The 24969-nt window shown below is 41.9% G+C and overlaps 2 protein-coding genes across 8 annotated transcripts in view; one reads left to right on the plus strand and one right to left on the minus strand.

Annotated features, from left to right (window-relative positions):
- The first annotated feature begins 810 nt into the window (after positions 1-810).
- Positions 811-8098, plus strand: LOC120509863 (NADH-cytochrome b5 reductase 2). Its single transcript, XM_039725038.1, has 9 exons — positions 811-971; positions 1109-1255; positions 1857-1929; positions 3040-3146; positions 4133-4262; positions 4990-5073; positions 5590-5675; positions 6248-6347; positions 7642-8098. Exons 1-9 carry the CDS (start codon positions 957-959, stop codon positions 7812-7814), a joined length of 915 nt encoding a protein of 304 aa, XP_039580972.1. The 5' UTR covers positions 811-956; the 3' UTR covers positions 7815-8098.
- Positions 8099-8718: 620 nt separating this feature from the next.
- Positions 8719-24969, minus strand: part of PPFIBP2 (PPFIA binding protein 2) — a 93363-nt gene continuing 77112 nt past the window's right edge. For 4 of the 7 annotated variants that reach the window (XM_039725035.1, XM_039725031.1, XM_039725036.1 and 1 more), the window contains 18 exons: positions 24449-24546; positions 24206-24270; positions 23588-23656; positions 23151-23211; positions 21572-21613; positions 19766-19910; positions 18329-18361; positions 17634-17772; positions 16867-16995; positions 16265-16415; positions 15991-16102; positions 15417-15505; positions 14573-14695; positions 13849-13974; positions 12810-12998; positions 12273-12443; positions 10703-10768; positions 8719-10037 (listed from right to left, as the gene is read on the minus strand). In XM_039725035.1, coding sequence (XP_039580969.1) covers positions 9966-10037; positions 10703-10768; positions 12273-12443; positions 12810-12998; positions 13849-13974; positions 14573-14695; positions 15417-15505; positions 15991-16102; positions 16265-16415; positions 16867-16995; positions 17634-17772; positions 18329-18361; positions 19766-19910; positions 21572-21613; positions 23151-23211; positions 23588-23656; positions 24206-24270; positions 24449-24546 — 1880 coding nt within the window. In that variant the 3' untranslated portion in view covers positions 8719-9965. The other 3 variants (XM_039725034.1, XM_039725032.1, XM_039725033.1) reach the window with 3 other exon arrangements.

Raw genomic sequence — 24969 nt, forward strand, 5'->3', positions numbered from 1 at the left:
CCTAGTTTTGCTTTTGTTTGCAGCAACTTTTTAGTCTCTTGTAATGTGCCAGTACCTTTTAGCAATAATGTGAACTGCTTTCTTATGCAAATGAAATATTGATTTAAAAAAACCCATCCAAACAAAAAAAAAAAAAAAAAAAAAAAAAATTACTTTCAACGGGGTTCATGTAATGTGATTCTATTTTAGTTTTTAGGTGAGGCTCTGTGACCGTAGGTTGTTCTGGAATGGTGTCCTGATGGTGTCCTGCTCTCTGTGTTTCCCTGCCTGTGGAGCTAACACATTCCCTGCCTTTCCTGACCCTCCTCCCGCTGTGGGTCTGCCCAAAAGGACATGACAATCCCATTCCCACTGGATCTCCCCTGTTTTCTTTCTTTCTTTCTTTGTTTCCCTTTCACTTTTCCAGAAGCAGCACGAGGGCGGGTTTATTTCTCATTTAGGAATCCATTTATTGCCATGCCTTGGGTGCACAGAAATACTGCTTTTTTTTTTTTCATCTGAACTGACCAGTTCGACTTTGCTGGCCTCTTTTTCTATTTCTTCGCAGAAAGAATTGTTAAGCGCTGGGAGGGGCTGCCCGCGGGGTCACTGTCCCTGGCCGTGTTTGAGGAAAGGCTGGGCATGGCACTAGTGCCACGGGCTGTGTCGGGTCACAGTTTGGCCTCGGTGATCTCAGAGGTGTTTCCCAACCCCATCGATCCCGTGAAACCAGGAATTCGGCTCCCGGGGCAGCCTGACCCGCCCTGAGGGCGCAGCGGAGCTCGCCGCCCTGCCCCAGGCGGCACCGGGAGGAGCAACGGGGAGGCGGAACCCGAGGAAGGCTCAGGAGGCGGAACCGCGAGGAGGAACTCGAGGAACGATCAGGAGGCGGGACCCTGAGGAGGAACAGCGAGGCGGGATCTGCGCGGCCGGGGCTGAGCGGGCTCGGTGCGGCGGGAGCTGCGGGCGAGGCCGCCATGGAGGCGTTTGCGGTGAGGGCCGGGCCGGGGCTGAGGCTGAGGCCGAGGCCGGGCTGGGGCTGAGGCCGGGCTGGGGCGGGCCGTGCCCTCAGGCCGCCATGCCCTCACCGCCGCCGTGCCCTCACCGCCTGCCCTTCTTCTCCTCCCAGGCAGCGCCTGTGGCCGTCGCCGTGGCCGTGGTGGCGGCGTCCGCGCTGCTGCTGCTGCTGCTCCGCGGGACGGCGCGGAGGCCGAGCGGCCCCGTCACCCTGCAGGACCCGCAGGCCAAGTACCCGCTGCGGCTGCTGGACAAGGAGGTGCCCGGGGCTCGGGGGGCAGCGGGGCTCCGAGGGCAGTAGGTGCGCTGGCCTGGCAGGCTCCTGGCCGTGGGCTGCCCCAGGGATCGAATCCTGGAGCAGGATTCCTCCAGAATGGCAGTGCCCCCGCCGCCACGCTGTGCTGCTGCCGGGGTAGGGCAGGGTGTGTAAAAGCGTTTGTGGCACAGTGCGAGCTGCTGATTCCCGACGCTGTGCATGTTGAAGTGCCGGCTGTGTTCCTCCCTCGGTTCCTGTCCTGAAGCAAGCCCGGCAGCCCGAGCTTCTGCACGGCTGATCTTTAGCCACAAGCAATGTGCTCGCTGGCCTTTGGCACAGGGCTGCCTGGTTTTACCTGTGTAAAGATGCTGTAGGCATTGTGCAGGCAGGTAAAAGTCACTCCTTGTGGGCGTAAAGAGGAGAAGACTGCTTCTGAAGTTCCTGGTTGTTTCAATTTTGTTTTTCAAAGCAGTTTCTGTGTCCTTTCCCAGGATTTGGCTTGCATGCTAACAAAGAGCAGGCTTGCTGAAGCATATTGTGTTGAGTAGAATTTGAAATTCAGCGTAGTGGTGATGCTGACCTCATTCTAACTTGGGTTTTTTAGGAAATCAGTCATGATACTAAGAAATTCAGATTCGGGCTACCCTCAACGAATCATATATTAGGATTGCCTGTGGGTAAGTACTGCAAACAATTACTTGTATTTCTGGTTTCTCACAGTTCTTGGACTTCTGATTGTGAATTTAAGGCTCAGCAAAGCAAGGAGTTGAAAGCTGAATCTGAATGCTGCTGTGTCAGAGAGAAATGTTTGTATACCAGGTTTCCCAGAGGGTGGTATTTCTGATCTTTTGTGAGTGCTTTGTCCAGTTGTGTGGTGTAGGTTAGAAATGGAGCAGTGAGACTAAACTGAGCCTGATGGAATTTGTCACCAGTCAGGATATAAGCAAGAATGGTATCTGTCAAAGCTTTTTCATATTTCTTATTTGCATTCTACTTCCATCTGGCGCCCTCAGTCTATTGGCAGTTGCCCTCACGGTTTTGGCAAATACAATCACACTTGTAAAGGAGAAAGGGGACAGCTCTACTGCCTGGGAAGATGCTGAAATATTCAGAGCCTTTCCTGTGCATGCACTTATCTTTGAATTACACACATTTCCATGCAACTTTATCTGGAGTTGCACAAATTTCAGCCTAGGATTGGCCTTCTTTCCTGTGCCCTGGAACATTGATAGCACTGAACCTTGGACCTTGAATCAGTAAAAATGTGTGCAGGGGAAGGTCTCTCTCTGATCTGCAGATGTGGCTCTGTTTGTTCTGCACTGTTTGGCAGCTCCCTGTGCTGTGTGGCAGGCGTCAGAGTCATCCCATTCCATCTGTGGGCATGTCCTTGCATGCTGCCTTTTTTTCTCCAAACTTTCTTCTGGCTTGTATGGGACAGAGTAATGAAATTAACTAGACAAATGGCAAACCAGCTGAGAGTGCTCTGCAGTGCATTGTTTATCCAGGTGTTTAATTTAGGAATAAGATTCTGAAACTTTATTACTTTCTGGATGATGCCTGCTCTGTGCTGAAAAAAGAGAAGAATGTTTCATGCAGCATTTATATGGGACTTTCTGGATGATGCCTGCTCTGTGCTGAAAAAAGAGAAGAAACTGAATGTTTCATGCAGCATTTATATGGCAAAGATTTTCTCTGTCATTGCATGTGTAGCAGGTTACAATACCTGCCTTTCTCTCTTGTCCTCCAGGGATGAAAATGATAATCAGATTGTAATTCTGTCTCCCCAGGCCAACATGTTTACCTTTCTGCAAAAATTGATGGGAATCTGGTGGTTCGAGCCTATACCCCAGTTTCCAGTGATGAGACAAAAGGTTATGTTGATTTAATTATAAAGGTAAATTTTGGTTTCCTTTAATAGAGATAAGTTGCTAACTGGAAGGGGGCAAGCACTCATTTTAGTGAAATAGTTTGATTTAGTCAAATGTCATTGTCTGTCATTCAAATTGTGTTAAATTTCATTTTCATCTGATCTCATATTTTGCAAATAGGGTGACTGCATGGCAAACAACTCGTTGCCCTTGAATAGTAAGTTGTATCCTGTGTGTCTGCTGTGTGGCACTGAGGGATGGCAGAGGAAGAGTAGAGGGAGGAGAGAATCACTTCCCGGGCAATAATTTAGGAATTTCCCTAATATCTTTTACTTGGCAGTGCATGGATACTGATCTCTCTCTCTAGGTGCCTGTGCTGCTGCTAATGCTTAATGCAAACAGCTCTAAGCAGAAAACAAGTCACACAAGGGAAATCCTTTAAGCTAGGAGATGCAGGATTATCTGATCCTGGACTTCTGGATTTCCTAATCCTTTCTGTGATAGAGTTTGTCCTTAAAATCCAAAAAGGCAAAAATCCAGGCTTTTTAAAAGTTCTTTTTTTCGCATGTTCTGGTCTTCATGTTACAAGGGTGGTGAATTGTTACGAGCTGCCTAATGCTTCTTACGTGCTTTGAAAGCTGAAAAAGCTGTTGTGTGGCTGAGTAGGAAAGGTTTAGAAGGAAAAGATGCAGCAATGCTGTTTTCAGAAGGAACAGCTACAGAAAAGGGGTGACATAGGGCAATAGTGAAATGAGGGCAGCAGTACATAACCTGCCTGCCACCCATCCCTGTTTTCCTGGCTGTTTGCAGGGAGCAGAGGGACGTGTGCCCAAGAGCACATTTTACTTATTTTGGCCGCTTCCTGTTGCAAGGCTCAAGAGATAACTGAGAGCAAAGAATTGCCTGGATTTCTTTCTCAAGTGTTGAATTTCAGACCTGCACAATTGTGTTCTACAGATACTGTCTGCAGGAAAGTTAGTGGTTGATAAAATGCAAATGATTGTTCTTACAGGTCTACTACAAAAATGTGAACCCCAAGTTTCCAGAAGGTGGGAAGATGTCCCAGTATCTCGATAACATGAAGATTGGAGATACCATTGATTTCAGAGGGCCAAATGGACTCCTGGTCTATAAGGGGACAGGTACTGTGACACAAAGGTGGGAGAGTAAAAGGGAAGTATTGGTTCTTTTCAGAGGTGTTTTATAAAACTTGACAGCTATAGAGAATCTTTTTTTTTTTTTTTTTAAGTGGAAAAGAGGAAAAACTACCTTTCCCAGACTTGACCATGAGCCTGTCAGAGTTGATATGATGGGAAAGAGTACTTTGTGTATGGAATAACTGATGAGTGTCTCACTCCTGGGACTATAAATCTGAAAAAAATTGCTATTGCATTATATGACTGAGAAGTCTGCACTGGAAATAAAATACCTCATCTATACATATGGAGGGAGATGCTCCAGATGCTTCTTAAGCAAGTGAGATTGTTGCTTAAAATGAAATCCGAGAATCTCAGTGCTGTTATTGGGTAACCAGCTGACTGAGAGCCAGCTCCATTTCATCATAAAACCAGGTCTGAGTTGACTGTGAGGAAATCAGCTCAGAGAAGTAACCCTCTTGTAGGATACAAGTGAAAGACTTTGCACTGATCTCGACTGAGAGGAGCTGTGCACTTAAGTCTCACCTCAGAAAGCTCAGCACTTCTCTGGATGCTGACCTCTCTCCTGATGACTCTATCACAGCAGAAGGGACGGATTTCCAGAAAATTTGTTTTTGGTAATTGATCACCTGTGGTAATTTATTCCCATGGAATTTGTGTCCATGTTTGTTTGGAAGCTAATGTACTTATAGGTTTGGAATATTTCTTCTAGGTACCTTTCTTATCAAGCCTAATAAGAAGTCTGAAGCAGAGAAGAAGTTTGCAAAGCACCTTGGGATGATAGCTGGAGGAACAGGTAAAGCTAATCCCCACCATGTGGGGTGTCTAGAGAATGAAAATGTTCCATGGATATATGTGAGGACTGTCGTTGTACTTTAGCAGCAGGGTATTTATGCCTGCATTTATTTTCATTAATTTCTTTTCATGGTGGCAACACTGAGGCAATTCCAGTGGTTTGAGCTCAGTCCTGGGGAGTGGCAACCTGAGGGTTTGAATCCTAATTTACCTTATGACCTCAGAGAACTCACTTCATCAGTGACAAAAAGTATTTTAAGAAATGTCTTGAGGGGTAAAATTATGTGATGGAGAATGCTGAAGAGAAAAGCCCTGCATACAAGAATTGTGGGTTTGTTTTGGAGCTGTTTGTCATAATGGAAACCCCCAATCTCCGCACACCATGTGCATTAGAAATCCAGAGGTGTGTAGCCCTGTGCAGACTGAGATCCTACTGAAGACTAAAGGAAGCAGCATTAATAGTGAAACTGTAGCTATGGAAAGAAACACCCACTTTAACCATTTTGGTTTTTAACAGGAATAACTCCTATGTTGCAGCTGATCCGTCAGATCACAAATGATCCTAAGGACTCCACTAAATGTTACCTCCTTTTTGCTAATCAGGTGAGTATTCTGACCCATCTGTTTGTTCTTCTTTAATAGCCCATGGTTTTGCTGGCCTCTGAGCTTTTTAAACTGATGGCCCATGTTTCATCCTCTTTCATACGTAGCTGTCTCCTCATGGTTTCACTGAATTCCTGCATTAGGGAGTAAATACTGCAGCCAGATCCTGATCCCTCTGCTCATCTTAGTCCTTCACTGATTTCAAGGAAACAGGATTTGTTTCCATTAATCTCTTTGTACAGTTAACCTTCACCATGCTGGTCCTGGGACATTTGCCAGGGCCAAATTTGCCAGGGTCAGGGCCAAATCCAGCTCATTGTGATTTTAGCCTGGATTAAAAAGTTATTCCAATTGCCATCTTTAGGACTGTGTTTAGGTGGCTGCTGAGTCTCACAGCTTGTTGTTCTGTACAGAAGCCTATAATGATCATAGCTATCATGGAAGGGGCAAAATACTAATTACTTTCTTGATTTGCATAGTTTTTATCATTGCATTTGTTGTGGGTGGCAGATGAGCTCCCATCAAAGGGCTCCTGGGTTGGTTTGGAGTTAACCAGCACTCTCATTTTGCAGACAGAAAATGACATATTGCTGAGAACTGAGCTAGAAGACATTGCCAAGAGGCACCCTGAGCAGTTTGTGCTGTGGTACACCCTGGACAGACCTCCAAAAGGTAGGGACCCCTGGAAATGCCTTTGCTTATCCCTGTCAGAGCTTCACTCTTGCTCAAGGGGACAGCAGTGTGATGCCAAGTGTTCTTGTCTTACACTTTGAAACTCCTCAGAAACAAACCTTACCCCCACAACTTGCTTTAAAAAGGGATCTAAGCCAGTTGGGCCTTAAAAACTGGGAGCTCATAATTAACCCCATTTGGGTCACATGTGTTACCTAGTGTATCTTTTAATGTATTACAGTTTTTGAGAGTTTTCATCAAAAGTTCAGCTCTGTTTTGAGCTGAGGTTATGTTAGCATGTTGGCACTAAATTGTTTAATATCTGTAAATATTATGTGCACATCATTGTTTTGCAGCAGCTCCAGATTAGATTCTGTTGAAACAGAGCTGTGTGTCTATGGATTAGGCATCAGTTTCCTTCTTGGCTCACTTCAAATGGCAGATGCATTCAATAATACTACTGCTTGAAATAGTTCAGCATTTCTTTCCTCTTTTGTTTTATCAGTAAATGACATGGCAGAGCTTTTGTTGACACCAAACTATGTCACCTCACCACTCCATCTCAAAAAAAAAAAAAAAAAAGTACAGGTCTCAATACCCCTCCCTGCCACTGGGTGACCCCTCTTCACTGGGAAAGCTGATTCACTCTCCTTTTTTATTCCTATCTGTTAATTTCTTTTAAGTTTTATAATTTACTGTTTTAAGACCTCCATGTAGTATCAACCAAATCATTGTTATCTACATGCTTGTTGTCCCTGTGGAAGGGGATCACTAGGTTTAAGCTGAATGAGAAATTTTACCCCCCTCCTGGCTTGCAGCAATGGTGCCATAACTTGATTCTCTTCTGCTACTTAATGAGATTTAAAAAGGTTTCAGCCTGTACAGAGACTGAAAGTAATTGAATTCATTTCTCCCCCCCCCCCCCCCACCCAAAAAAAAAAAAAAAAAAAAGTACAGGTCTCAATACCCCTCCCTGCCACTGGGTGGGTGACCCCTCTTCACTGGAAAAGCTGATTCACTCTCCTTTTTTATTCCTATCTGTTAATTTCTTTTAAGTTTTATAATTTACTGTTTCAAGACCTCCATGTAGTATCAACCAAATCATTGTTATCTACATGCTTGTTGTCCCTGTGGAAGGGGATCACTAGGTTTAAGCTGAATGAGAAATTTTACCCCCCTCCTGGCTTGCAGCAATGGTGCCATAACTTGATTCTCTTCTGCTACTTAATGAGATTTAAAAAGGTTCCAGCCTGTACAGAGACTGAAAGTAATTGAATTCATTTCTTTGTTGCAGACTGGAAGTACAGCTCTGGCTTTGTCAATGCAGACATGCTGAAAGCCCACCTGCCTCCTCCTGGCAGTGAGACCCTCATTCTCATGTGTGGGCCACCACCAATGATTCAGTTTGCCTGTCAGCCCAACCTGGACAAGCTTGGCTATCCCAAGAGCAGTACATTTGCTTACTAACACTGATGTCACCTGATACCTTTTTTGGAAGCACTGCATATTTTTCTACAGGAACAGTTAATGTGTAACTTTGCAGCAATTGTATGTGTGTGTGTTTTTTAACACCTTGATGTAATTTCTGTGGTTTATAACTTCATAATTACTTTGTGTGTTTTAATACTAAGAAGTTGAGAAATTGTTTTGAATTGTGTGGGAGTTACTTAGTCTTACCTCTGGAATTAGTATTTTGATACTAATGAATTCTGAGGGAAAAAAAAATAAAGATGAATGGTCATCCACATGGATCTGTGTTAAATCATTCCACAGTGAACAAAAGAGAGAGGAACATTCAGAATTTATTCATAACAGTCAAAAAATAAGCATTTATACCAGTGTTATGCTAATTAGGATTTCTTACTACGTCTATTTAAAAGAAGAATCAACTGGTTGTGGATTGACTATTCACAGCCAAGTTAGCACAACAACACACTGAGTTGGAAATACAGCATTGAGAGAAAACAGGAAATACTGTGTTTGAAATATGCCAGGGCAGCTGGAGCAGCCAGTCCCATTTGCAGTGCTGTAATATGTCTGTTGGCTAACTGACCTGACAGAGTATTTAAAATGCCTGTGGTACCTGAGCTGGTCACTAGCACTGACTGCCTTGCCACACTGGTATATTTAATACCTTTTATTAAACATTAGTAGTTTGCTGATGCATCAACTGATTTCTCACTCTTCTGAATTTACCTTTTTTTTCAGTTTGCACTGATTGAAAAGAACTTGCCTTGATTTTACCACTGTGGGCAATCAAATCACATGCTTATCTTCTTACACCTTACACCGTGCAAGGTCTGTCATGAGAGACTGGTGAAGTGAGGAGCAGGGTATATAATCTGTAAAAAGTGGATTGAAAAGAACTTGCCTTGATTTTACCACTGTGGGCAATCAAATCACATGCTTATCTTCTTACACCTTACACCGTGCAAGGTCTGTCATGAGAGACTGGTGAAGAGCAGGGTATATAATCTGTAAAAAGTACCCCAGGTAGTTCTCAGAGCCCTTGCTGCATCCTGTGGCCAGCCCTGGAGTTTTCCTCTTTCTTTGGGAGGGCTGTGGCTGGCAGTGACCTGCCCTCAGGCTATGTTGGAATTTAAAGCAACACCTGCAGCCAGCAAGGAGAGAGTAATGCAAACCAGCCCTGTACAAAGTACTTTACAGTTCAGGAGATTTTTTTTCTGGCATTTATCTGTTTACTAAGAGCTTGTTAATAGCTGATTAATACAGGAAATGTACATGTAAACAAATGCCACAAGTAACTGGTGCTGTAAAGGTGACAACTTCACCCTCAGCCCCTCAAAAAGTGAGAGGCCATACTTCCCTCTAATGCAATCCTGTGTGGCCCAGTACAGCAGTAACAGATTTATTTTGTCAGGTGTTTTAAAGAAATAAATCTCTGTTTTTATTCTGGAACTTTCCTGGTAGTCTCAGAGTTACAATTTCCTGCTGCAGTTGCTTTTGCCTTAGGTAAAGATTTGTGAACATGGCATCTTGTCATGCTAATAAAAGCAAGGGCTGGATGGACAGTACTATGTTCCATTCTTCCCATCCTACAGTCCACTGACTTGGATAAAGAGAGGGCAGGACAGGTGCCAGTGAAAGGGGGGAGAGATTGAATTAATTTCTGGGGACCAGTCTGGCAGGACCACAGGAGTGGTGAGTGAGCCATTACTGCTGCTCTCACCAGCATCCAGCTGATTTCCAGGTAGCTCTGATGAGCCCCCGTGGTACAATTATGTAGTAATGATTCCTGCACTACAAGTTAATTATAAAAATAAAAAATTACAAAAGGTCTTTCACATAACAGTACATCAACATAGCACGTAAAAGTCAACTGAAAAAAAGGACAAAGCATTGCCAGTCTTGGCTTTCCAGACTCTTGAGTATGAGTCCCACTCCTCTCCCAACTCCTGTTCCCTATTGCATGATGTGGGAAAACAGCACAGAGGAGAGTTACCTGTTAGGTGTGGCTACACTGACAGTAGGAAATGCTACGTGGGAGGTGGCAGTGGCAGAAAAGAGGTAAAGCTTTCCTGCTCCACGGCATCCAGCTGCTCCTGGCCACTCCTGCAGGCCTGAGGTGCAAGCAGTGATCTTGGTCCTGCTCAAGCATCATCTCCAGTCTTCAAAGGTCGGTGTTAAAAACCTGCTGTCATTCAGCATTTCATCTTGGCTCAGCAGTGTCTGAAAGAGCAAGATGGGAAGGACTGAGGGTGTTTGGTGAGAGGCCTGTGCTCCCAGAGACCCAGCTGTAAAGAGCTCACGCTCACAACAAGAGGTGGGAGCCACATACAAAGGCAATTTCTTCAATACAGCTTTAAATAAACTTTTTTGCTTGGGGAAATTTTTAGAGATTTTGTGTCTGGCATGCAACTCAGCTATATTTCATAATTCTTCATTATGTCTTCCAGTCACTTATTTTTATTATTTAATATATTGGCTTTGTGGAATGAAGAAGCAAAAGTGAGGTGTTTGGTCTTGCAGTTATAGGTCACATAAATTTTCAAAAGTCTGTACCTCATTCTTAGTTGCTGTGACTGAGGTGGTGGTTACCTGCAAAATCTTTGAAGAATTGTTTTCATTTAAGGAGATGAATATCTGTCATTTTGTCAAAGAGACCTCAGAGTTCATGAAAACTTAGGCCTAAATGAAGCTGAATTTCTAGAGCAATTTAAAAACAGGGTTTTGGTGGGGTTTTTTTTTGACTGAATGTTCCAAGAGGCTGTAAAGAGATACTTAACAAAACAGAGACCCACTTACTCTTCATTACCACCAGCAATGACCAACTTTCCGTGAGTTTTAGCAGAGCACATGGGTGACTTTGGAACAAGAGAGGAATGAGTACTTACCGTGAGGTGGGTTATGCCTTGGGAAAGTGCCCCTATTTGCATTACTGTGCCTTCTGAGTGCTCCATCTGTAAAAGCAGTCAGCAACTAGTTCAAATCAGACAGCACGAGCAATTTTAATCACTCTACATGCAGCTTTGGGAGGGATCTGTGCCTGGACAAATGAAGTTGGGGTAAGTTACAAAAATGCCTCCATGCTACAAGGTATGTGAAAATGCATTTAATGATAGGAAGAGTGGATCCTGATTAAGTGAGATTGATTCCATGAAACTTTGCGTGTAATTCACAGAAAAAAAGAAAAAGCTTAGCTGATATTGTCAAGGAGAAGTAATATTTTCTAAATGGTCTGACGCTACTCATTTCTGGTAAGCTTTCACAGGCAAGAAATCCTACCTCTTTTTACATAGAAATGTCACCAGTTCTAGGGCATTGTGATTTCCTGTGTGGGCCACATGCTCAGAAGTCATGCTTAATAGACAGACCATGCTCCTAGAGAAAAATCCAGTCTTTCTGTCACGCTGGAACAACTGCACAGTGCAAGTTCTTGGCTCAAAGTTAATGCATTCCCTCACAACTCTGAGCTGAGCAAGTGGACATCCACACTCACAGTCAGGGTTTGGTATTCTCCCTGTTTAGGATCAGTACATTGAAGAAGACCACGGTTAGCCAGTGAACACAGATGTTAGATGCACTGAACCATGCAAATGAAAAAATTACCTTCACAGTTAGTCTTTTCAATGTTGTGACCATTCTCTTATCAGGCTTAAACTGTTTTTATGCCACTGGAGAAAGGCCAGTTTACTCCAGCTGCCTCTGTGTGGCTCTTGTGTGTTGCCGAAGTTCACACAAGGCTCCAGGAGCGCTCCGTTTTTCAGGGTTTACATCCCTTTACACAACAGCAAAGTTGAAATAAAATTTGATGGTTTTCATCATAATTTCTTTGTATGCTGCCTAGACAGTTTCATTCACAAGTTCACTACTACATTACAAAAGTGAATTAACTACTGGTTTATTAATAATTTGTTAATTGCTGATGCATTGTCTTCACATATATTATCTAAACAGAACTACTCCCCACTGTACACCATGAAAAAAAATTAGTTGGATTCTCTGATTACTGCCTGTTAAAAAATACAATCCGGTTGTACTTTAATATAACTCGATAGCTTTGTACAAGTTTGTCCAAATAAATTTATTACATTAAAAACCACCCATAAAGATAATGGAAAAAAAATAGTGTGCCATACTAAAATTATGAAAGCTGGAAGTACAAAAGTCTTATGTTTCCTGCAACCACACCCTTGACTGACAAAATACCTCCATCTTCAGAGTGTAAAGGTGTCATAGTCCTGAAAAAGGGCTTGAGGATGGATGAGTTTATTATGATGTTGATTAAAAAAACCCCAACATTCTTAGTCTGGAACCCTTTCCAGTGTCCACAGCCAATGCTTTTCTCTGTGAGTTCATGCGGATGTAGCAAAGAGTTTGTTATAGGGGAACATTTGGTTATTTGCAAGCTTTGGAATGCATGGAGAGGATGAGATGAGCATGGCATCAGTCTGTCTGTCCCACCTGATCCAGTTCCCTGTCAGTGAAAGGACTAAGTCCTTTGTAGCCACTGTAGTTTTTGGAAGTACCATTCGTAGCAGCAGGACTTGTATCCATAGGACAAATGTAGTCTGTTGATTCGTCAAACTTCTTTTTCCTTAAGTTTCCAAAATGCGAAAATCCAAGTTTCTTTGGCTAAAATAAGGAGTCAACACAAGTAGTTTGAGTATTCTGTAAATATTCAAAATCTTCCCCTTTTTCAATTACTGCTATAGCCTGGTCATTAGAGAACTTAGATTCTGAATTTGTTCTCATATTGGAGTTACAGTGGATATCAAATGTGTTTACATGATGCTCCTTCTAAGGAAAGGCAGAACAGATTGTTTGGTTGTTTTCAGGACCTGATTGAAACAGATACATAGTAAAAGGTCTGGTATCTAGAATTAAGGGAAATGTAGCACTCCTAGAATTCACCTCTCCCTGCCCACCTTTGTCCCTTACTTCATAATTCAGAGTAGAGAAGTCTGACACTGACATCTCCTTTTTGACAGCAGCACCTACCCGAACTTTGGCAGTGGTGGTCAGAGGTGTGTATGCTGCTGACTCCATGGTTTCTCTTTTTTCTTGCTGTGCCTCTGGCCCAATTAACACGTTAAAATTGGTGGTGAGGTGGCGGCGCAGGAGGGTCTTTTGGGGTGGGATGTTCAGGAGCATGGCCAGCGTGTCGCCGTTGAAACGAGGTTCCAGAATCTGGGAAAAGGGCAGGATGTTTATTTTTTATATAAATATTTGCCATGATAAACTACTACAGTGCTTAGCAGAGGATTTCTCACTAAGTACCTGCTCACATTAGACCTTTTATAGCTCATTCATGATACTGGGGTTTAAATGGGAAATACCTGAAAGGAGCCAAGAAAAAATGCTAAGCGTGATCAGGCAAATATGTGTTTATATTCATCATCAAACCCATCAATATGTTCATATTTATCATCAAACCCATCAACATGTGTTCATATTTATCATCAAACCATACATTTGTTTGGGTTGAACAAGTTTCCTTTCAGAATTTTCTGCTCTGCTCAGGGTAAAAACTTAATCTTTGTATGATTTCTACCGTTGCATTTTTGCAAAAATTCTACAGCACTAGAATCATGGTATTTCAGAACCCTGACATTACTGAGCTGCAAATAGTTCTGATTGTTTTGAATTAAAAAAATGTCATTCCTGACTGCTGTGATTTCAGGGTGGTTATTTAGCGTGGCTCAGAGTTCTGGTACATCACTCAAAGAAACACTCAGTGATGCCTTATCAAAAAGCAACTTTTGCACAGCACAGTTGAGGTTTCCTTTTCTGTGCTGCTGTCATACACTAGTGCAGAGCTCAGCTTTGATTACAGAAAGTGTTTTAGCTGTTCCTTTTTTATTCTGGCTTTCCTTTGTAAAATGAAGACACGTGGACCAGACAAAGAGGCTCCTTAGAAGACCTGATCACGCTGTCACACTGCAGATGTGTTTGTTTCTTTCTGCTGGATGAACATCAGACAAAAGATGGTTCATATTACAGCCTGTCAATTTTCAAGAGTGAAATGGTAAATTCTTACGATCAGGCCCCCGTGCACTCCGCTGCCTCGAAGGTTGGGTGCATATTCTGCCAGATCCACTGATCTGAGCCATTCCATCACCCTGTGGTTGGACCACTGCACCACGTCGGAAGGAGAGACATTGTTCTGTTGGAGGGACCACAAAAGGTGATGACACCACAGCCTGCACTGTGTGAGTGTGCACAGCTCATATCTCAGATAAAACCAGCCTCCCTCCTCTTCCTCCAGGGGCACTTGTTCTTCCCGACTGAGGGATTGTTTCTCTTCAAGGCCCCCTTCAAGCAGTCTCTGATGAGATGGCAGACCTGGTCTAGTACTGATGAAACCCCATGTGTTGCATCAGGAGGTACAACAGCAGAGATTACAGATTGCAGGGATAAAAAGGGAACGGTTTGACAACAGGGTTATTGACAGTGTTTAATGCTAAGAGAAAACTGCTGATCAGGTAAAACCTTACAGATTTTAGAAATCAGGTCAGGCGAAGACAAATAATTCCAAATTATTCTCTTGGAAGAGGAATCAACTTTTTTTCCACTATGCAAGTAATTTCTGAAGAGAAATGCACGAGATTCAACTAGTAAGTGGCATAACTGTTGCTTTAGGTGTAAGTCCCTAGAATCAATGATTCTGTTGTATCACTGTACACTGCTGACTTTCTATCCCCTTTGGCTGGGACCGGGTAATTTGTACTTGCTTAAAGTAATTTATTTCAACATTCTTTTACCTCCTCAACTGGCCTCCTGCGCAGACAGTGGGGATTGAAGCCGTTGACGTGCAGGACATGAATGGCACATTTAATACTCAGGTGATGCAGCTGACTGGTGACTTTCAGGAAGAGAAGGTCATTCTGTGAAGTAGAGAGACTTTTAGGTGGCAAAGAACACACAGCAAAACAGATATTCTCCCCAAGAAGAAAAAGTTTAAATTTGCTGTGTAGTTTTATATAACACTACAGTAACTGTGGTTTAGGAAAGACAAAAGTTTATACTTCAAAGAGGGTTTGGGTTTTATTAGGGTGGAAGTTTGGGTGGGGTTCTGCTCTTGGTTTGTTGGGTTTTTTTTTAGCATTGCACCATAGCAAGACCTGCTTAAAAAATGAAGGCAGGAGTGTAGCCTGTTAAGGCAAATCCAGGCCTTAATTAGCCAGCCTGGGGCAGAAGAATGGGAAGAAAACAGTGGCTGTGTGCTCATGGTGTGCTGTGGATGTGGTCAGAGCTGTACAAATAACTGGATTTTCTGCTGTTACTTTGCTGAATATTGTTGCTAACTTGGTGTGGAGAACAACGAGCTCCAGAGGTTACACTTAAAACAAGTTATTTTACTGTTAATTGTGGTGTATTACATGATATTGAAAGAAGGACTTTGCAGAAGTTAGCCCTAACATGTGACTTATTTTATGGACCTTGGGAACAAATTCCATGCACTAGGCAGCACAAAGGAGTTATTACTGGCACTATTTCTGTCTTGCAAAAATTCTTTAACTGCTCACATTCAAAGCAAAATTTTGAAAGTTTTTGCTTATTCAGAAGTTAAAATTGGTAAAACTGAGGAAAAAGGACTGTACTTACCACAGTTAAGTACTGCAACATCCTCCCATCTACTCTGGATTCATGAAACTGGTCTTTGTACTGAGGCAAGCCAATGTCATCCAGCCACCCTGCAGACATGAGAGCAATGGGGAACCAAATCCAGATCAGTGACAATGAAGCCCTTCTCCCCTCTTGCCTGGCCTGGCTTCTTGTGAGGCATTCAGGTGGCTCATTCTACCTGTTCCCCTTTCCTGAGGACAGCCTCTTGCCAGCAGCCTGAAAGCAATTCCCACCACCAGCTCTGTCCACAGCAGCCCCGTGATATTTGACCTACAACACGTGATGGAGCACACCTTGTGCAGCACTAGGAGCTCTTCCTACACTGAGCCCACCCATTTGATTTCCTGCTGTCTGACAGAGCTCCCCAGGGGAGAGCATACCACAAGCTGTATGTTTGGATGTCAACAATACAAAAATCCTCAATTCTTCTATGGGGAAACTTAGTGCTTTTTGGAAAAAGTCTGGTAAGTGCTTGAACATGAATCAGGCTGCCCTGTCATAGAGGTGGGAGAAATTCCTTCCCAGCCAACTCCAGGAGAGTCCAAACACTTACGAGTCACCCAGATATGATCAAGTTGTGCAGACTTCTCATCTTGTTTTGCATTTATAGCTTTAATGGCCAAAACCAATTTCTTCCTGTGCAGTGGATGCTTTATTCCCATTTCCTGCAACAAAAAACATTAACAAAAAGTTTGCCCTACCTCTGGCTCTTTTCCTCATGCGAGGTAACTCTGAAAATTGATACTGTGGATTTCAGAAAGGTAGAGCCAATGGTTTGGAGGGGCCTGGTGGGACAGAAGCAGCAGGCAGAGAGAAGCAGTGATTACCTTTTCCATGTCCTGAGGTGTGGCAGTTAACAGCGTGTGGCCTGATGTCACCCACTGCCGGGCAAAAATCACGTACTGGCCCAGGCCAAAGTCCTCCAGCCAGTTACAAACTCTTTCAGTGCTCCACTGAGCAAAGGGGGCATTGTGGTCGCTGAAAAGCACAAGAAACACCGGGAAAATCTTAAAAGGAAAGAAGGAATGTCCCTACTGGAAAGCTCATGGTGTGCCAGAGGCAGCACAGCAGCTGATCTGTCAGGGTGCTGAGTTCTGGGGTGTCCTGGGAATTTGGCAGCCCAGCCGCAACCTGTGAAAAGCTGCAGTGGGAAAAGAGGGAAAAGGGAATTGCTGAATCCTCATCATTATGCAGATGAGGAGATAATTACTATCCTTGTTCTTTAACAAGGTGAAATTTCTGACACTCCACCAAGCAGCTGCAACTTGCAGCTGGAGGAGAGCAGGCAGGGGATGATTTTGCTGCCAGGGAAATTCGTTCCAGCTGTTGTGGAACTCCATGTGGACCAAAGTCCCCAAGAGGAGGGTTGGGCTGTTGGGCACATTTGACAGCACCGGGCTGTGCCAGGGGGAGGAGGAGGAGCTGTTACCTCTTCTGGCCCTTGGTGTCCTTGGATCGGGACAAGCGAGGTCCAGCTGTAGCCCGGAGACCTCCCCTGCGAAACTCCGCCAGGCCCAGGTCGTCTGCAGGGAAGTTACCTGACTGAGTTCTTCGTATTCTTGCAAGACAAGAGTGCCACGACAGGACTGTTAGCTGCTGACAGAGGATGTTTGTTCTGCATGGAAACTACAGTGACAACTAACAGCTCTCTGCATCTCCCTGGAAACCGCAAATGCCAAATTCCGCAGGCAGCTGAAGGAGTTCTAGGAAATTCAGTCTGGCCCTACCTCTGGAGGAAAATAAAGGAGCTCTGCAGAGCAGCTGTAACACTTTGATCCAATTAATAATCCAGACTTGGAAATGGCTGCTGTTGCTGAAGCAGATCAAGTGGACACAGTGCAACTGTGCCCTGCTTTCTGTTCCTTCTGTTTTCCCCTTTCTTTTTTACCTGGTGTCTTTTGTAATAAGCAAATTGCTACAATTTAATTTTTCATGGCTAATAAAACTGCTGGCATGCTAAATTAATAGCATTAAGATGACAGCAGTGCCTTATTTCTTTCACCAGCATGATGCTGTGAACACTCCCAACATTTTTTCCACCCCCCTGTGTACAGAAGGACACGCCTGTGCAATCCCAGAACTGTTTTCTCTCCCCAGATTTTAGGTTATTCTTGCTATGGATAATTCTAGATTTTTCTGGGAATTCATTCTCAGCTGAAATGCTTTGACAGTGAATAAAAACAAAAATGACCTTACTTTCCCCAGATTTTCTTGATCCCTTTTGGACTCTTTCTGTTTTCTGGAGCCCACGGAGATTGTGGACCTGAATCCGTTCCCGAAGAGAGAGGTGAAAGGTCATCTGAGACCACTGTGCCATCCATGCTCTCTGTTTCTCCTGGGTTAAGAACAGTATTACAGTCACATTTTATACTCATTACTGATAAAGTTGTTGTCTGGGAGGCTGATGTTTAAATGCAGGACATGATACAAAAGTACAAATACCTATAAAATTATTATTTTATTTAAAATAACCAAACATGATCAGAAGGTGAAAAAAACAGCTGGATATTTGATTAAAAAAAAAGAAAATAATAAAACATTGGGTAAAAAAATTCTGTTATTTCAGTCTTTTCTATTTAACTACATTATTTGAATTAGTTTCAGGTCTTCTTGCCTGCTCTTAATACCTCAACTCCTCCATCAAAATCAGTGGGAATTCTTCTAAATTCAGTGAAGACAGAATGAAACCAGGAATAAGTGTCATAAAAAGAAACCCCATGTGAATGCCACACAGCAGGAGCTATTACTTCATTTCAGTACTGCACGTAAGGAGTTCAGCCTAGAGGGCCCAGCTGGGATTAGTATTTCATAGGGAAAGGGAGAGGGAAAGGAAAAAACCAAAGTAAGCAGCAAACTGAGCGTTAAAGTTGCATCTTGTTTGGATACAGTACCTAGCACGGGTGCACTGACACTCCTGCCGCGATCTTCAGTCATCCCAAGAAGCAGAAAGCCAGATGGAGAAGCAAAGAAGATACAAAACACCAGCAAAATAAAGTTACAGAAGGGCAAAGTAGTTAAGCTAAGCACTAAAAGCAGAAACAAAAAGTAAAAGAAGCAGTTATGCTCAATGTGGAAGTGAATATGCATTGGTGTGCACAAGCCCCAAGAACTCTGTACAGATCATCTTAAACAGGTAGGGATGGAAATGGATCTGTTGGGGCTTTCCTAATTATCCTTGGAAAGTTTCAGCTCTTTAAGCAAAGACTACAGAGCTCTATGAAGCCTGCAGAGTATCTGAAATGAAGCAGTGGCTAAGATTGCATCAAATTGCTCTGAAATACAGAATTGGAGGTGGAATGAATTCACTGCATGTGCAAGAAACAAACCAACCTGCAGAAAAAAATCCTCTTAACTCAGTGTATTTAAGAAGCCATTGCTTGTTTCTAGAAAAAAGAAAATTTTCCTTTTCAAGCTCACCCACCCTTGGATAATCCTGCAGTTAAAGATACTTCAGCATGGCTCATGCTTTGCCTGCAAAGTTGCCATCACAGAAAAAAAGTTCTTTCAAAACCCTAAACAACCACAACCTATTGCAACCTTGAAACTGCAGTGTGCTAGCAGCTTTATGGACCATGAGGCTTTAAAATTAACCAACCCCCACCAAAGGAAAAAAACTACAGCCAAACAAAAAAAAACCAAAAAACAAAAAAACCAACAACAAAAAAACCAAAACCCACTGTAACTTTTTAAGTGCAGGAAGACTTCAGAATCACAAGGGTAACTCTTGTGCCCGAGCTCCCAAGCCCTTCAGTCCTAAAAAAAAAAACCTGGTCCTGTGCCTCACTCTTAACTCCTTTTTGTCAATAAATCTGTGCTTAAGGTGCCACTGGAAAGAAATTAATTCAGGATTCCACAGGGCTGTGGTTGTGGAATGGAAATATATTTGTAGTTTCAAAATCAACAGATGCTTTTCTGCATGCAGTAAATTAAATTTTCCCTAGTGGGTCCTCCACAGCTAAGCAACCAACAGTGCTGATAGAAGGATTTTTATCCAAAATGTTCATGTTTTTTATGGTTGTACTGTGAATTTTCTAATGGCATTGTCAGGTGAAACAGAAAAAAAAAACCCCTCAAAATTAAACTCATCCCTCATTCTGCCATGAGCAGAATATGGGAAATTTTAGGAATATTTGGGAAAAATATGTCAATGTTTCTGGTATTTGTTAAAAAAAAAAAAAAAAAGAAAGAAAGAAGTAGTAGGGCATTCCCTAAATGAACCACGTGAGCATCACAGTGCATTGTTCTGGCACAGCAGATTCCATCCCACGCCACGTTCCAGCCCCTCAAACAGTTTGGATTGTCCCTTGGGGAGAGGCACGGGTACATACTCAGGCCAGGGCCGCCGTTGTCATCGTTGTCACTGGTGCCACATCCCTCTGGGGAGCTGTACATTCCCTGCTCCCCGTTCTGCAGGGCTCGGGGCAGCTTTCCTGGCAGCGTTTGGTACTTGCTGCCTTTCCCCACTGGCTTACTCTGTTGTTTTTAAAAGAGGGAAAGATAAAATAAATACAAAATTCAAATTGCTCGCAGCATCTGCAATCTGGTACACAATGTTCTTAAAGCTGAGAAAAAAGTATGGTTCAAAACGACTCCACTCCCCGCACGTTCCTGCTTACAGACAACTCAATTTAAAGCCACCCATCAGCTGACAGTTCCCCAGCTAAGACACAGCCTTGCCTTCCCTCATCTGCTCCTCCCACTTCATCCACTCTGCATTGCTTTAAAATATTAATGTGAAATATTACCTGGTTTTGCCATAAGAATTTTTATAGCTGTCTCCCTTTGCTCCAACACTCTGTCACTATTTAATTGATCTTACCAAGGTCAACTTTGATAGCACCAAAAGCATGTTTAGTTACTTCTCAGATAATTTTTTCCCCACCAGACGTTCTTTGTCAACTTTGATAGCACCAAAAACATGTTTAGTTACTTCTCAGATAATTTTTTTCCCCACCAGACAGAAAGTTTCTGCCTCACAATTGTATCTTGCTGGAATTCAACCCAAAAGTATTTGTACACCTCAAATTTCCACCACCATATTTCCTAGCACCATTAATAACAGTAATAGAATCAAAACCAAAGTTAAGGTACAGAAATTTAACTTTTGTAAGGACAAAAATCTCTTTGCATAGACACAATTGTACATGTGATTTTTTTTTTTTTAAGAATTACAGCTAAATACAATTGCCAGTTCTATCACAGAACCTAATTTTCCTTCCATTCAAGTGATATCTACATGGGCACCTTGCTCCTTTTACAAGGGCAGATGAAATGTTCCCATAAATCTGATAGTTTTGAGCCTAATAAGTTCCTTTTCCAGGCAAAGCACGTGTTTTACAGAGATACTTTTGCCTACAGTTTTGGAAATGGATTGTTGGGATTTCTTCAGCACTGAATCTAGAGGAAAAGATGGACAAGCCAACACTGGGTGAAGGCTGCAGGACAGGGATGCTTTTTGAGACAAGCAGTGAACCTGCAGCTCCAGCTGCCATTAAATTCTGAGGGGGAGTGGTGTACATCCAGTATGTGTTTTGGAATAAACCCCCATGGTAAATGTTTCAGTATCAGAATGGATGTTTCATAGGAAAACTTTGCACTGGGAATATGCAAACTATATTCAGTACAAAGGAAAGTACAGTGTGCTCCTATTCAGTAACCCCGTTCCAACAAATTTTTTTCAAAACATTGTCTGTGACGGGATGATACATTAAAAATGCTATGAGATAACCACTGCTATATCTGTTCTTACTCCAAGGCCTAGAGGATTCTTTGGATACCACAACTGCAGGCCAGATTGCTCAGGTCCTCAAACCCTGCTCCTTTTTGGCAACTGCAGGAGTAGATCCCAGCTTGTACCAAAAATATTGTAAGAGTAGAGAAATTGTGTCTTACATCAGCAGTGTGTATTCTGAGAGTGACTGACCTCAGCTTCATGTAACAAGCTTCTAGATGAAAAGTAAAAAACCAAAACATTTCCCTCTCAAATCTTTACCCCCTGTGTTGTTTGTCAGAACTGGAACTATGCAAACATTTTGAAGAGAAAAGGAATATAAAATGCAAACCAGCCATACCATCACAGCACATCACACCACACCACACCAGAGAATTGTTAGGGAAGGTTGCAGTTAATATACCTCTTGTTCTACAACAGGCTGTGCTGGTTTTCCATCTACATACTATGGAGTTTCAGGGAGGGCAATTTCAAAGTTTTGTGGAAAAAAGCAACAGACAAATGTTAGTATTAACATACATACATGGAACATCAAACGTAGTCTTATTGCTATAGAGATGGTGCTTAATGTATGGACAATATACTACAAGGACTGTTACCTCTTAATTTCATCTCAACCCAATATTTAATACTAATTGTGTTTGTTCATTCCCCACTCCGTAAAATTCCTGTTTATGTTCTGTTGTGATCAAAGGAATTTTGCTATTTTCAGGTTTCTGGGTGGTCCCTTTAGAGTTGCTTTGAGCTGGGAACACAGCAGCTGTTTAATAGACCAATATGAAAACAATTGACATAAAATAATACACACAATCCTGTATGGATCCAGCTGAAACCATAAAGAGCTCTGACAGAAACCAAACGATAAAAATTCCACCACAGTTAGGTCAGGGACATTGATGTGGTTTATTATTTTATTACTATTATTGCTGGAAGCAGTGGGAATTTGAGCTTTGAGCAAGGCAGAATAATTCCAGCATAAATGTGTAGGTCCAGCCTTATCACAGCATATCACAGAGACAAATTCAGATTTTTGGCTTAAGACAAGAAAATAACTAAAAGTTGTGACAAGAAAACATTTAGCAGTTCTCTATGGAATGAAATGTTAGTTCTGATTTGTCACATGGGTGAGTACAATCAAACAAATGCAGCACAAATTTTATTCTACTTGGTCACTATCCTCTCCAGCAATTCAAGAAAAATAAGAAATATGTAAGAAAAAATTTTAAAAAGTTAAGAACTGGAGCAATCATATGACTGGTATCTGGTTTCAAAGGCATTACTGGGTCTAAGGTATTAAGCCTAATTTGGGTACAGAAAATAACAACAGTCTCACAAAGCAGAATTGCAGAAGTCTAGAAAAACGTCAGTGTACATGATGACAAAACAAGACTGTGGACCACAATGTAACAAGACTTTACAAACTGGGAAGTTTTATTCTAGAGTGGAATTAAACCCTTGATGTGCCCCAGCTGCTTTAACTCAGGCAGCATCGCTGCCAACTTCAGGAAAGCCATTTCAGAAAACTCAGGGAAAACATTGCTACATGCATACACCCAAAAACGAATCCTATGTGGAAATACCCAGTCCCAACATTTAGCTACTTTCAGGATTAGCTGCCTTAATATTTTTGGTGACCTGGAAGTAAAATATATTTTAAAAAAAACCCTATAAACAAAACAATACTGCAGCTTAACAAAATTACTCCTCATTATTTCTTGTATTTCACGTAAATATCTTTGTTTCTCTCAGGGCAAAAACTGAATTTGAAGGTGTGTCCACATGGGTGTGTCAATCAGTTTGGAAATTGTCGGGGGGGGGGGGGGGGGGGGGGAAGAACCTGAGCTGTTTTAGGGCTCTTTCCCCACATACAGTTAGTGGTGTTGAAAGTTACTGTATGCGTAACAAAAATAGTATTTATACTTGATCTTTGTCTTTTAGTTGAAACATTAAACACCAGAAGCTGTGATTACAAATAAACCAACCTTTTCCAAGGATTCGCTCTGCAAGTCTTCTAAACTACTTGACTTTTTTTTCTGTGGAACCCTTAAAAAAGGGAAAAAAGCTGCAGTTAATACAACACGGTTTGTCTGCATATCACCACTGTCTCATACACAGCAGCTGCATAAATCACATAATGTCTGCATAAAACATAGCACAGAATTAAGATATTTGTTTATTTTATTGTGTTTTCAGTCTGAAAATCATGGCATTGAGAACAGCAATAGATGAAGGCAGAAGGAGCAACAAGGCATCCTCTGACCAGCAGTGAAATGCAGCCAGGCCCAGTGGGCAGCTGGAGCCTTGTTCCTCTAGATGATTTTAGAAACTCTTGACAAGCACAGCAGTAACTCTGTGCAACATTTAGGGATTTTAGAAAGGAAAATTGTTTTACATTTCGATGAAAGTAACTCGTTCTTACCTATTTGTGACTTCCAAAGATTCTTCCTGCTGAGAGGTTAAATTACTTGAGGATACTGGAATGCTTCCACTTTAAACAGAAATAAATTTACATATAAATATACTATATAGAAACATAAATATATATTATATGTTATAGAATATAAATACAAATATATATATAACATAATGTAATACAATACAGATTATATATATATTATATATAATTATAGATTATATATTTATAATACAATCCAAATATATTTATATTATAATACATATTATATAAATATATAATGTATGTTATATTAAAATGGTGATTTATTCCTATAATTTAAACCTTAAACATCTAAGCATTGCAAATGTAATATAATATATATTTTATATTATATATTTATAATATAAAATATCTATATTATAAATATATATAATATAAAGATTTAAGATATGATATATAAAAATGCTGATTTATTCCTATAATTTAAACCTTAAACATCTAATCATTGACAAGCACAGCTTTCACAAGTGCCCCAAACTGCAGCAAAGCCAAGAGCAGTCAAGAGAAGCTGCCAACACTTAAACAGTCTATAGATACAATAAATAATACAATTTAGCACCCCAGGAGACAGAAAGGTCTTGCCTGATTTCCACGGCTTTGTGTGGCCCTGGAGGGAGCAGAGCTGGTGACAAATCTCCTGCAGAGGCCTGGGGAAGATACAAGAGTTTCTAGCCTGTAGCTCTGGTGTCTTCTGCTGAATCTACTGTGCCCATACCAAGAAATGCAAAAATTTGTCCAGGGCTGAACCCTCACCCTCATTAGTACAGAGAAACCGGCAGCAAAAAATCATCCATACAGCAGAACCTGCTTGTAGAACATCTGTACCTCTGTTTTCAGTAATTCTCCTTGAGAGTTATTCAGAAGGTTCCACTTCCTTAAAGTTGCCTCAACTTCCTCCTCACTGCCACCAGAGACAGGAGAGCCTGAAAGAATTAGAGAGAAGAAGTAGAAAGGGAGAGAAACAGGCGAAGTTTGCTCTCTGCAGCATCAGCTCAACAGTCCAGAGCATCGTGGTTTGTTCCTTTTCTTTTTATTTATTTACTTAATGAACGTTCAGAGAGACATTTACTCTTATTCTCTATTTTGTGTGTTAAATACATTCACTCTCATTCCCTGGTTTTTGTGTTAAATAGATTAACTCTCATTCCCTGTTTTTGGGTGTTAAATACAAGTTTCCATTTTGCCATGCAAGGCCTAAAGATAATGTTATTGCTTGTTAATGTGGTGGTGTGTGTGGAACAAAACTGTTCTCTCAGAAGGCCAAGTTTCCCAGATTCAATTCAGTGCTGAAAATTATGGTGGCAACTTAAAATGAGATTGTCCTAAAGCCACTCCACTTCCTACAC

Source organism: Passer montanus, unplaced genomic scaffold (assembly GCF_014805655.1).
Source record: "Passer montanus isolate IOZ18808 unplaced genomic scaffold, ASM1480565v1 scaffold54, whole genome shotgun sequence".
NCBI lineage: Eukaryota > Metazoa > Chordata > Aves > Passeriformes > Passeridae > Passer > Passer montanus.